General features: G+C 38.2%; 1 protein-coding gene across 1 annotated transcript in view; it reads left to right on the top strand.

Moving 5' to 3' along the window:
* Positions 1–11947, top strand: part of LOC123660221 (disks large homolog 5) — a 28838-nt gene extending 16891 nt beyond the window's left edge. Inside the window, exons 18-28 of the mRNA XM_045595321.1 lie at positions 503–541; positions 1374–1464; positions 3663–3766; positions 4922–4985; positions 5491–7427; positions 7705–7979; positions 8259–8479; positions 9370–9503; positions 10255–10474; positions 10759–10844; positions 10923–11947. Coding sequence (XP_045451277.1) covers positions 503–541; positions 1374–1464; positions 3663–3766; positions 4922–4985; positions 5491–7427; positions 7705–7979; positions 8259–8479; positions 9370–9503; positions 10255–10474; positions 10759–10844; positions 10923–11720 — 3969 coding nt within the window. The 3' untranslated portion in view covers positions 11721–11947. The remainder of the gene's footprint in view (positions 1–502; positions 542–1373; positions 1465–3662; positions 3767–4921; positions 4986–5490; positions 7428–7704; positions 7980–8258; positions 8480–9369; positions 9504–10254; positions 10475–10758; positions 10845–10922) is intronic.
* The last annotated feature ends 355 nt before the right edge of the window (positions 11948–12302 follow it).

Genomic DNA, 12302 nt, shown 5'->3' with positions numbered 1-12302 from the left:
ACATCTCAATACCGCACGCCTTCACATTCCTACTCTCCTTCACACACCTCTACAACGCGCTATCTCTACAGACCTTTCATACTGCGAACTGTTCCTCGTGTCCTCGCAAAATCACAAACCCTTGTAAACACCATACACATCTTAACGAGCCATAACACGTTTTAAAACTTCATCCACCTCCATACACAGCAAATGTCTCCACGTACCTCCGAGTGATATTTTAATAGTAAAAATCAAGCACTCCAGGCGGTGCGAAACCGCGGTAAAAACATAGTTACATAATATTTTAGATAGAAACACTAATGCTTCAAGAAAAAAAAATACGTAATCCAAATAATTGTCATGAAATTCATCTCGATGCAATTGTTTATACAAACAAAATCTCCCAGTCGATTCCGATAAAAACGGAAATAAACAAGTGTGCATATGTGTACAATGTAAAAACATCCACAGACTGTCGCTGTTAGACAAGTACGACAAGACGAGTTGTCCGCAAGCGGAGGAGAGTTTCGCCTTCCTTCCACCACCGCCTGAGCCTAAGGTGAGAATTAGTATTAAGTTTTTTTTCTTCTACTATATGAAGTAGTATGTTTAAAACGTTAAATGGAACTGTTTTTTTTTTTTTTTTTTTTTGTGGAAATTAAGTTTCAATGAACTATATTGTAGGAATTTTAGGTTTTTTAAATTTGGTGTGTAATTTATATTATCGAAGCTAGATAAAAAAAAAATACCTTAATTTAATTGACTTATATCTATAGCATTTGTCCTTTTTCCTTTGCGACCTTAAATGTTGCTAGAGTAAAATTGATACCGAGAAAAAAAAATTTTTTTTTTTTGGTATATTGTTTAGTGAACGGATTTTAATGTTTTAATTTAATTTAATTTAATTTTATTTCGCTTCAGCCTGTAATATCCCACTACTGAGAAGGATCAGAGCTTAATCCACCACGCTGCTCCAATGCAACCCGCATATATTACTTACTATGAGTAACGATCGCTATCAGGTGTACATGATAACAACCGGGACCGACGGCTTAACGTGCTCTCCGAGGCACGGTGGGGAGACTCACAAGGACTGCACAAACACCCAGACCACGGCAAACACCTGTATGGCCAATACAAATGTTTGCCATGTGCGGGGATCGAAACCGCAACCGCCAGCGCAACAGGTACAATCCATGACTGTGACCGTATTTTATTTTAGCTTATAACTATAACTAATACCGAATATGAATAAAAAAAAGCTAATAACAAGCTACCACATATAGAACAGATACATTTATTGTAACCTTAATTGTCTTTTTAATATATATTTTTTGTAACTGTACTATTATTACTGAAGGCGTTGTTGTATTGATAATTGTAACATGTAGGTGCGCGTGGAGCACGGGGTACCGGATTTTGATCGAAGATACGTGTACCACGTGGCGGCCGGTAGCCAGGGGAAGATACACCAGGAGAGAGGTAGGTTCAGAGATCGACAATTGTTACTTTCTTGCAGCTTTTGAAGTTAAACTTTTGTACGCACACTTGACCTGGGGAGTCAGCTGGTGAATGCGTGACGAGAGCGTTACGAAAAGTGTGATCGGGTGAGGCGAACGGAAGTTGAGAGGGAGATATAAGTTATAAAGACAGAAAGAGCGAGAGAGTTACATTTCGTATATTAGTATAGGAGCCAAAGGAGTTTAACTTCAGTCCCGATTTCTAAAGCACACTCGTTTTTTATTGTAGAAATGCATTGGTTTTAAATTATCTATTTCAAATATATCTTTAAAAATAAAGTATACGGTTTCGTCTGTTTAATTCGCGATAAATTCAAAACTAGTAAATAGGTTTTCATGTGTATTTCACCAGCAGATTTTCATGGTGAAGTTTAGGTTCAATAATAATAATTCTTTACTATACTATATATATTTTAATGAATATCTTAGGAGTTGTCTTGGATCCCGATATACAGATATATCTGTCACTAAGATCAATATTTGCTGCCCGTGCGAAATCAGCGAGGGTCGCTAGTATCTGCTAGATCACTTTGAGATATGAGATATCTACTAGATAGAGATAAAGATTCTGGGTTTACTGGCGCTGTTTTTCATGCAAGACTTGAGTAAATTTATAATGATTGACAGTATTTTAAAAGAGTACCTGCGTAACTGCGGAGTTTTTTTTTTGCGGATTTTTCTCTGCAAAATCTACATTAAAAATCGGTAATAACATAAATTTATATATAATGAATTTAAATGAAACAAATATATAATTTTTGTTTGTAAAATGACGTATAATGATATCATCTTAATAAGTAAAGTAAATTTTGATTTTTAATTTGATTTTGAACGCAACAAAGCAAATACAGGACAGGCCCCCAATGACGTATGATGAGCAATGTACTTAAAAAATTAACTCTTGGATTTCTTGTCAGTGTTTTCCGAAAGTACTTATCTATATTAATAATTAATTTTGGCTTAAATAAATTTTGATTGATTTTATATACAACTAGCGAATCGCCCCGGCTTCGCACGGGTGCAAAAACTATCAGTGTACCTCTCCTATATTATGCATGTATTTACATATAAACCTTCCTCTGGAATCACTCTATTTACTGAAGAAAACCGAATCAAAATCCGTTGCGTAGTTTTAGAGATATATTATGTAGTGATAAATGGGGTATTCGTATGGGGTTCCAAACGCAAACAGACAGGCAAGTTTGTCATTGTATTTGTAATGAGTGTAATGACGTCACGGTTGTTGTGACAAACAAGTCGTGACTAAATAAGTGTGTATTGGGGTACAATTCTCGACTGTTATCGCTATCAGCTATCGACCGATAAGAGTCATCGATGTGTTGATAACTTGATACAGACAGACAGGCAGGTGGTACACTTGGTACTTTTGGTAAATTTATAATTTGTTGAAACCAATACAAAAGAAATAAATATTTGTGGAATTGATTTATATAATTTTTTTAACTTCTATAAAAAAATTTGTGTCACAATGTTAGTTACCATATTCCCCCGAAAATGCTGGACCGATTTTTATGAAATTTTGTGTGCATATCGGGTAGGTCTGAGAATCGGCCAACATCTATTTTTCATACCCCTAAGTTATAAGGAAGAGGTGGGGGGGGGGTCTAGGGGGTTAATAACATTTATGGCAAAACAACGTTTGCGGGGTCAGCTAGTAGTAATATAGTTTAATAAAGAATATTGATCGATGCTGATATGGGACGGAAGTCGTGTTTCAATTTTAATAGAACTTCATCGTTTTATATGCTGTTTGTGATATTTTAATTATAATGGTTTTTTATAAAACAATTGATAAAGTTATGGATATAAAAGTATTCGTTTTTAAATCACTATGTTTTTAAATTATTAGGTATGTACTTCATCAAAATCGGTTAAAGCAATTTTGATATTTGGACTTACAGATACTTACGCCTAAGAATGTTTGTATTGGTCATACATTCATGTGTTTGTCGTGTTTGGGCGTTTGTATTTCTATCGTGTGTTTTGTGGACACAAGATTCTTATCTACTAAGGGGCTTTTGTTTGTTTAGTAAAATATTACCAATAGTCATATTCCGATACCTTAAATTGTCGTCACCAAGATCACGAAAAATAAAGTCAAATAGTCTTAACTCGTCGTGTCTCTAACTTTATTGATAGCGAGTGCGATCATTGGATCGCATTTTGCAGGCGCCTGGGACGTGATACGGGGTAAGATCGAAGCCGTCACCGGCGGAGGCAAGAGTAAGGACAAACAGGCAAAGGTACGTAAACACACTGTTAATTATACATACATACATACATACATACACATAGATTCATTCATACATGTATGAAAATATAGCACGCACATGTATTAGTTATTATGTTTCTTTTTATATTTAAATATTTTCTACGTATTTATAAATTTTTTTGTATATACAATACAAATATAGCACACGTGTGAATGTGAAAGAGATTATATATTTAAATATTCAATTTTTCAAAATTTAAATTTGATTTATTTTAGATAGGATTAGTACTTTTGAAAAAAAATGATTATTTCTAAAATATTTCTTTTTTAATATTGAATTATAGATAAAAAATTTCTAGAGTAACTTGTATGATCTACTTATACAAAAAACAAGAGCAATTGACAGATAGATGACAGGCATGATAGATGTGGCGGTATTTCCAGATGTGGGAATAACGAAAGGTGTTTTTTTTTTTAAATGATGGCCTTTTAAATCTTTGCATGTGTGATTTTTGTTTGATCAAAAGGCAATGACAGCTAATTTTATGATATTTGGATAGATAAATTAGCCGTGTAAATTGAAATATATAGTAAAATCTTCATGTATTTAACTTAATTCCTTGCACGCGGTGAAAAAATAAATAACGATACTTCTGATTTGATTCTACGGAACTTACCGCGATAATAATTTTGAAACTCCCTATATATATACTTTGGTGAATCGCGACCATGCCGTCAATAGTTAAGAGTACGCGTTGAGTGCCGTATAATCAAAACTGTTCACAAAAGAAAGTTAAAAAACTGAATCGTAAAGCTTAAAAACTAATTACAGTTACGATAATTGGCATAAAGTATATTATAAAGCTGAAGAATTTGTTTATTTGTTTGTTTGAACGCGTTAATCTCAGAAACTACAGATCAGATTTGAAAAATTGTTTCAATGTTAGCTATCTCATTTATCGAGGAAGACTATAGGCTATTTATTTCAAATTAACACGTGTGGATCCACGGGGCATAGCTAGTTTAAGATATGCTTGTACAATCTACCTTGATGATTATTATTAATAATTAAGATGAGAAATTAAAAGAAATTATCAATTGTGGCGTTGTTTTATCAATATTGCTACTTCGTCTTAAATGAATGGTTTATCACATAGAAGTTATAGTTCTTATTTTTTCATTTAAGGTGCCGGAGTCTGACGCTATCGCAGAATTGGATTCCGTTATCGACAGTTATCATGGAAAAACAAGTAAGAAAATATAAAAATGTAATGTTTTGATGGTATAAAAAAGTTCATTCCTTTCCGGTAGAATGCTTGTGTAATGCTATACAATATAGTGAAATGATTTTGTTGGACGTTTTGAAATAATTTAAATTAAAAATATAATAATAATAATAATAATAATAATAATAATAGTAGTTATTATAATATATGTATCTATTATGTATTGGGCGGGCGGAGTGACGTTCAGTAAAATAATAATAACTTTATTTGTAAAATACACTAATCCTAACACACAATATATTCATATACATATAACATCCGAGGCAGGCAATTATAACTAGATTAAAATTATCGACTAGATTTAACAATATATAAAATAGTCTTCCCGTGACCATGGTTGCTGTAAAGTATCTGAAACGTTTTTTCATTATAATGAGTGAAATAATTTCAAATCCATGAATATATATCAATGAATAGTTTCAAAACAATAGTATATAATTTTTTTTTATATGTTATATTTTTCTTTCAGTTAAAGAAACAAGCAGTGTGCTGAAGAGGTCGCGTCGAAAAAATAAAGAAGCTCAGAATGATGGGAAAAATGGAGGCACCTGGCCGAAAGCTCGGGCTAACTTTGTATTAGAAGATAATGCCACTGGCACCATTGTTCAACCGCGTTCCAGGAAAGAGAGACCACCGCTATCCATTCTACTAAGTCCACCAACAAAGCTGCCGCCTGAACCTCAGCGATCAAACACCAACAGGAACTCGAACCCCATACCCTTAGGACACGTCCCATTAACCCAAGTGACCACGCCAGCGAGACATTCAGTTTACAAGTCTATAGAATCCAGTCCAGCTATCGAACACTTTCCGAAACCAGCCCCTTTAGCCATCCACAACCCTTTCGCACCAAGTAGCATGAACTTTGAAAAGAATCGCACGTTGGAAAAGGAAAAAATATCCATTAGCGATTACGAGCAGGATGTGACGCCGAACAGATTGAGTTTAGTTCAGAACCCGTCCGAGGATTCCTTGTTCTATCAACCAGCGATGAGGAATCGGACGAAAAGTCCACATTCTTTAGACTTTATGGTCAATAAAGGACCCAATTCTCTCGATTTCGTGACGAGAAAATCACCGAGTTCGCTTGATCATTCGATAAAAAACCACACAGGAAAAGACATTCTCGACCAGTATTATTCGTCGAAAAAAGCGTCCTCCCCGAAAACAGTGAATAAATATCCATCCGACAGTGATAGTTTTGGTCCAGACAGTTTGAACAGTAATGCAAATTTTCCAATGACAGGCACATTACCGTCGCATTCACGACTCCAGTCGCAGTATTACAGAGGTCCTTTCACGAACTCGAACCCACATACGTCTAGTCGTTACAACCACCTTTCTAGTCCAACGAACATACCGCAGAGCCAATCGGGAGAAAGCATCGGAACAAGCTACGATATGCACTCATTCACTTCTCACACGCACAATATGTCAGATCTCCAACCGGTACCTAGAGCCAACCGAGAATATCACCATACATATGAAGGAGGAACGTTTCCAAGGAAAAAAGAAAACCAAAGGTTTCGAATACCTTCAAATCCAAGTGTCACATCGAAGAATTCCGCGGGAAAACTCAGCACAGGGTCAATAGAAAGAAGTTCGGAAAGGAATTCCCCAATGCCGACATTTCACGTGGAAGTCCTGAGCCCTGGTAGAGGTGCTAAGCAATTAACACATAAAGGAACAAGGAATTCAATGCCAGAATATTGTGGGTTAGGCTGGAATAAACCGTTGCCGGGAGAATTGCGAAGGGTGCATATAGACAAAAGTCAGCAACCGCTCGGAATACAGATATATTGTCCTCCAAGCAGTGGTGGCGTCTTTGTCTCCACTGTGAACGATAATTCCTTGGCTAGTCAAGTTGGTTTACAAGTTGGCGACCAGCTGCTTGAAGTCTGCGGTATTAACATGCGATCGGCTACATATACATTGGCCGCTAGTGTATTACGGCAGATTGGTAATTCTATAACGATGCTTGTCCAATATAGTCCTGAAAAGTATAAGGATGAAATGGAAGTTCCGGGAAGTTCGTCTTCGGGAGAGAGTTCGCACGATGAAGAAGTTTCCTTGTCGGGGTCACCGACTCCAAGAAACTCGCCTGGTCCGCAACAGTCTCTACGAATGGATGTACCTTCCACTGATGTTGCCACGCTAAGACAATCCCAGGGGAATAAGGATTTGCCTAGGTTTTTATTGATAGAGATGCGGAATTGTTCAGATTTAGGTATAAGTTTGGTTGGCGGAAATGCGGTTGGCATCTTTGTTCATAGTGTTCAAATTGACTCTCCAGCGTACATAGCGGGGCTACGTACGGGAGATCAAATCTTGGAGTACAACAATGTTGATTTAAGGCGAGCCACCGCTGAACAGGCAGCTTTGGAGTTGGCGAAACCGGCCGACAAGGTACGACTAAGAAATATTATTTATGTATTTTTTTAATTTAGATCCTCAATCATTATCCAAATTGTTATAAACACGTTAAAGGGTGAATTAAATTAGAGCAATTGCATGTTTTTCCTAATTTAGTTTTTATGCCATTTTTTGCCCAAAATAAAGTTTTTTAGTCACAAGTAAAGATAAACTTCAGGTTTTCAGCAAAAACTCTGGAAACCATTAAGTTTAGACCAGTTTTACTCATTAGTTTTACCCGGTCAATACTTATTCTTATATCCATTTCTAGGTCAGCGTGTTAGTTCGCCACGATCTCCAACAATACCACGAAATCAAGGACAAACCGGGCGATGCGTTCTACATCCGCGCCGGTTTCGATCGTTGTGCCAAAATCACATCTATCGGCATGGACACCATCGACGAGTACTCTCTGTGGTTCAGGAAGGATGAAGTTCTTTTCGTGGACAACACGTTGTTCAACGGCGCCCCTGGCCTGTGGCGAGCCTGGCAACTGGATTGCAAGGGCGTGAAGAGGCATTGGGGTACCATACCCAGTAAATTCAAGTAAGATTTCAGGTTTTTGTTAAATTAAAGTTAAAATAAGTTATTTCTTTCCTTTTCTGATTTGTATTTTACGTTAAGAAAAAAAATTAAGTTGGTTATAGTGCTGTGCATCGCATAGGTATTGCTCTGATCCCATTTCCATCACACTTGTGCTATAATAAACATTATTTAACTATTGCAATGATAAAATTACTTTCCATTGAAATTAGAACCAAGGTGTTATAAACTATAGGGTTTGGTGGTTGTTAAAAAAGAGCTGAACGTTGGCTATGTCCCCAGGGTGGAGGAGATCCTGCGGCGCTCCCTGGGCGCTCTGGACAGCGAGGCGCAGCGGCGCGCGTCCAGCACGGCGCGGCGCTCGTTCTTCCGCCGCAAGAAGCACCGCGACAGCAAGGAGCTGGCCACGTTCTCCAACACCGAGCTGGGCTGCTGGAGCGACTCGGGCACGCTGGCCGACGACGCGCCGCCGCTCTCCTACCAGCGCGTCGAGCGCCTGCACTGTGAGTACTGCACACACACACGGCACCGGACAGCGAGGAGCTGGCCACGTTCTCCAACACCGAGCTGGGCTGCTGGAGCGACTCGGGCACGCTGGCCGACGACGCGCCGCCGCTCTCCTACCAGCGCGTCGAGCGCCTGCACTGTGAGTACTGCACACACACACGGCACCGGACAGCGAGGAGCTGGCCACGTTCTCCGACACCGAGCTGGGCTGCTGGAGCGACTCGGGCACACGCGCACACGCACGCACGCAAACACACACAGACGCACGCACGCACGAACCAACGCAGACACGCACGCACGCATGCACGCATGAACCCACACACACACGCACGCGTGCTAGTACACACTTAGGTTTAAAGAATTTATTTCTCATAAAAAGATAACGTTCACTTATAATTACAATTACATTGTATATACGCGTTCTTTTAATTTTGATTTAAAAATATTCATGCTATCCGAATCTCGAAGATGATTTAGTAAATTATTATATAGCCGCACTCCCTCAAACAATAATGTTTTCTTACCATACTTTGTACGTACACTAGTCAGCATTAATTTATCATTGTTTCTTAAATTATGTTTAGCTATTTTTTATCAATTTTGATGTTGGAGTGTATTGAATTACTGATAATGTTCCTGATCAGTATGCAGGTGTAATAGGTGTATAACTGTGTTATATTTAACAATTTCGTTTCCTGATACAATTTATTGGTTGATGTGAATTAGGGATAGCGAAATAGTACGTTGATAAACTTTACACTCGCACACAAACTCACATGCACACATTATGTGAACTTTTGGTTCGTCTAGAATAAAAGGAAGAATTTTTTGTTAGAAGCAGACATTTATTTTCATATTCATGATACAATGTAAAATGTTTCCCCAGATGGTAGTCGAAGACCAGTAGCGGTTCTGGGCCCATTGCGGGAATGCGTCGCAGGCAAGTTAGTCACCGATTGGCCGCACGTGTTCGCAAGAGCTCGGCCGGATCCTCGGGCGTTGAGAGATCTTGCCGAGAAGGTGAGTTTCATAATGCTCCAAATTTGGTCTGTTGCAGTTAAGATCAGTTGTAGCCAATTCACTACAGACTGCAACATTCTGCTGGATCTATCCATGTACATACCTTATTCTCACTTAATTTTTTACAATTATGAAAAATATATCTTTTCGTGTATACCACTCACCACTTTAAGGGTCAATTTTATCTCTTGCTAATGAAATTTAGATAGATTTTCTAACAAATTACAGTTTCCTGTCCGAAATTTCTATTTTCAACCTGCGAAACCAAAAGCTTTAGTTTATTTCTTAAGGTGAAACATGTTCTATATATTCGCTTTGCCTCCCGCAAGCATTGATGGCTTATCTGTTGTTTATCTGCAAGATATAATATCAGCAACAAGTAACAAGGTCCTTAAACAGTACTCATATTTCACAGTTGCATTTTTTTTATGTCACTAGGTCGGCAAACAAGCGTACGGCTCACCTGATGGTAAGCGATTACCGTAGCTTATAGACGCCTGCAACACCAGAAGCATCGCAAGCGTGTTGCCGACCCAATCCCCAATCCCCCCAGGAGCTCTGGTCACCTTACTCACCAACAGGAACTGCTTGAAAACAGTATTATTTTGCTGTGATCTTCTGTAAGGTCGAGGTACTTCCCTAGTCGGGCTGCTCCATATTTTGAGCAGGAAATTCCTGCTGTGCCCTACCTCAGTTTGCATCTATAGATGGTACAATAAACAAATGTATTTAGTAATTTTTGTATTTACAGGGCATTCATTGCATAGTCGACGTGAGCGTACCTATAATAGAGAAGCTTCACAAACATCAGATATATCCTATTATTCTATTCATCAAGTTCAAATCTTTTAAGCAAATCAAAGAAGTAAAAGATACGAGGTATCCAGCAGACAAAGTGTCAGCTAAGGCCGCAAAGGAAATGTACGAACATGGGCTGAAAGTAGAGAACGAATATAGGAATTATATATCTGGTATGTTTCGACTCTGTTTTAATAGTTTTTTTTTAAGTTTTAGTTAAGCTTTACTATAGTTCACGCTGACAAATTTTAATTGTGTAGAGTAGAGTCGTAGTGCTTTATTTAAGATACTTCATGATGGTTAATTGTATTACTAAAGCTCCTGTGTGTTGGTTTATCTGTCACATGAAACATTTTGAGTGTATACCTTTACATCATTTGTTGTTTGACAATTATTTTTAATGATATGTTAAAAAATTTGTCTTGTCCGATTTCAAGTAATTTTTTTTTATTTTTAGCTGAAATACCAGCGGGCGTCAACATCGCTTACATGTGCACGCAGACCAAGGAGGCAGTCGAAGAGGAGCAGAACAAGACCCTCTGGGTCCCCTCCGCGCAGGCCTGACCCCTGCCCCCCACTCCCCCCTCCCACACGCCCGCCCACACTCCCTCCCGGCAGAAGTCAGTCACGTTCTGCGCGCACTGTAAGTACGACAAACCCTCCATACCTTCAGACGTCGACGTCAGGTACTATTCGGACCCCGGACACCCAGAGACGCCCAAACAGAAAACTAAAAAGAAACCCAAGGAGGTCAAAAATGATTCCACAGACAGTGATCTCAAATATTACTCCGAACCAGACGCGAAGTACTTCGAAATCGATTACGAATTTCTCAAAGAGTTGAGGAAGATAGCTCGCAATAACTGTCCGAAATGTAAACGGAAGAGGTCGAGGAAAAACGATAAAGACTCGCACAGGTACAAGGATAAGAGTAGGTCGAAGCCGCCTCGGAGCGTTCGAATGAAGGAAAACTACGTCCTTTGCAACGGTAGGTATCACAGCGATATGGAGCATTGCAGGTACTGCTGCAAAGTATGCAATCGGTCCACCGATACTTTGGACTCTATAGATGACGAGTACTCCCTAGTATCGAGGAGCTACAGCCTCCCGTCTAGCAAGGCGACGATAAGCTCGAGATCCAAGTCGACACCGACGAAACGTCCCCGAGAGAGAAAGAATTCGATTCAATCGAATAAATCGGTATCGTTTCTCGAATCGAGTAACGAGGAATCATTGAAAGACGAACCGAATTACACGGCGACCAGTTTCACGAATGATTTAAAGAAGTTTCTGCTAAAACCTTCGTCGCCGAGACTAAGTCTGCGCGAGAAGTTTATGATAAGTTTCAAACAAGAACTGGAAGCGACGAAGAGATCGCCCAAACTTAAAGCTATTAAGGGTCTCTGGAAGTCGTATTGATACAGCTTAGTTTATTAAGTACGTTTCTTTTATCGTTTCTCAAGGACATTAAAGATAAAATCTTCACCATCTTTGTATACTTTTGTACTTTAGTACGAATATTTCACAGGATGTACCGCCGCGCGGTCCCGACCTGATATTTCCTTATCTTGGTGCTTACTTATTTTCTAGAATAATATTCTCGTTTCTTTCTATGACGTATTTTGAATAAACGTAAGTGTTCAGAATTGTTCTAAACTTTTTAATAGCAATGTGTAGGTGCTAAAATAAGAAGCTTTATGTCGCGCTGACATAATATAGGATTTTCCAAACTTCATATTTAACTTAGAGAATATATCTCTATACAATACTAATAGTCTTAAGGATTTCAGTAGAAACTACTTGATTTCTGAATAGTATAAATATATAACAAAACCAGTTATGTCATCATCTTATCTTTCGTTCAGGTTGAAAGTATGTACATATATATTTTTATATAATTTAAAAAAAAAATTGTTTTTATATATAATGGTGCCACTGAGATTAATAATGTTAATATATAATCGTTTCTATATTTTACATACATTCACTATGTATTATTTT

The sequence above is a fragment of the Melitaea cinxia genome, chromosome 15, assembly GCF_905220565.1.
Source record: "Melitaea cinxia chromosome 15, ilMelCinx1.1, whole genome shotgun sequence".
NCBI classification, from domain to species: domain Eukaryota; kingdom Metazoa; phylum Arthropoda; class Insecta; order Lepidoptera; family Nymphalidae; genus Melitaea; species Melitaea cinxia.
This window is presented reverse-complemented; position numbering and strand designations above follow the sequence as displayed.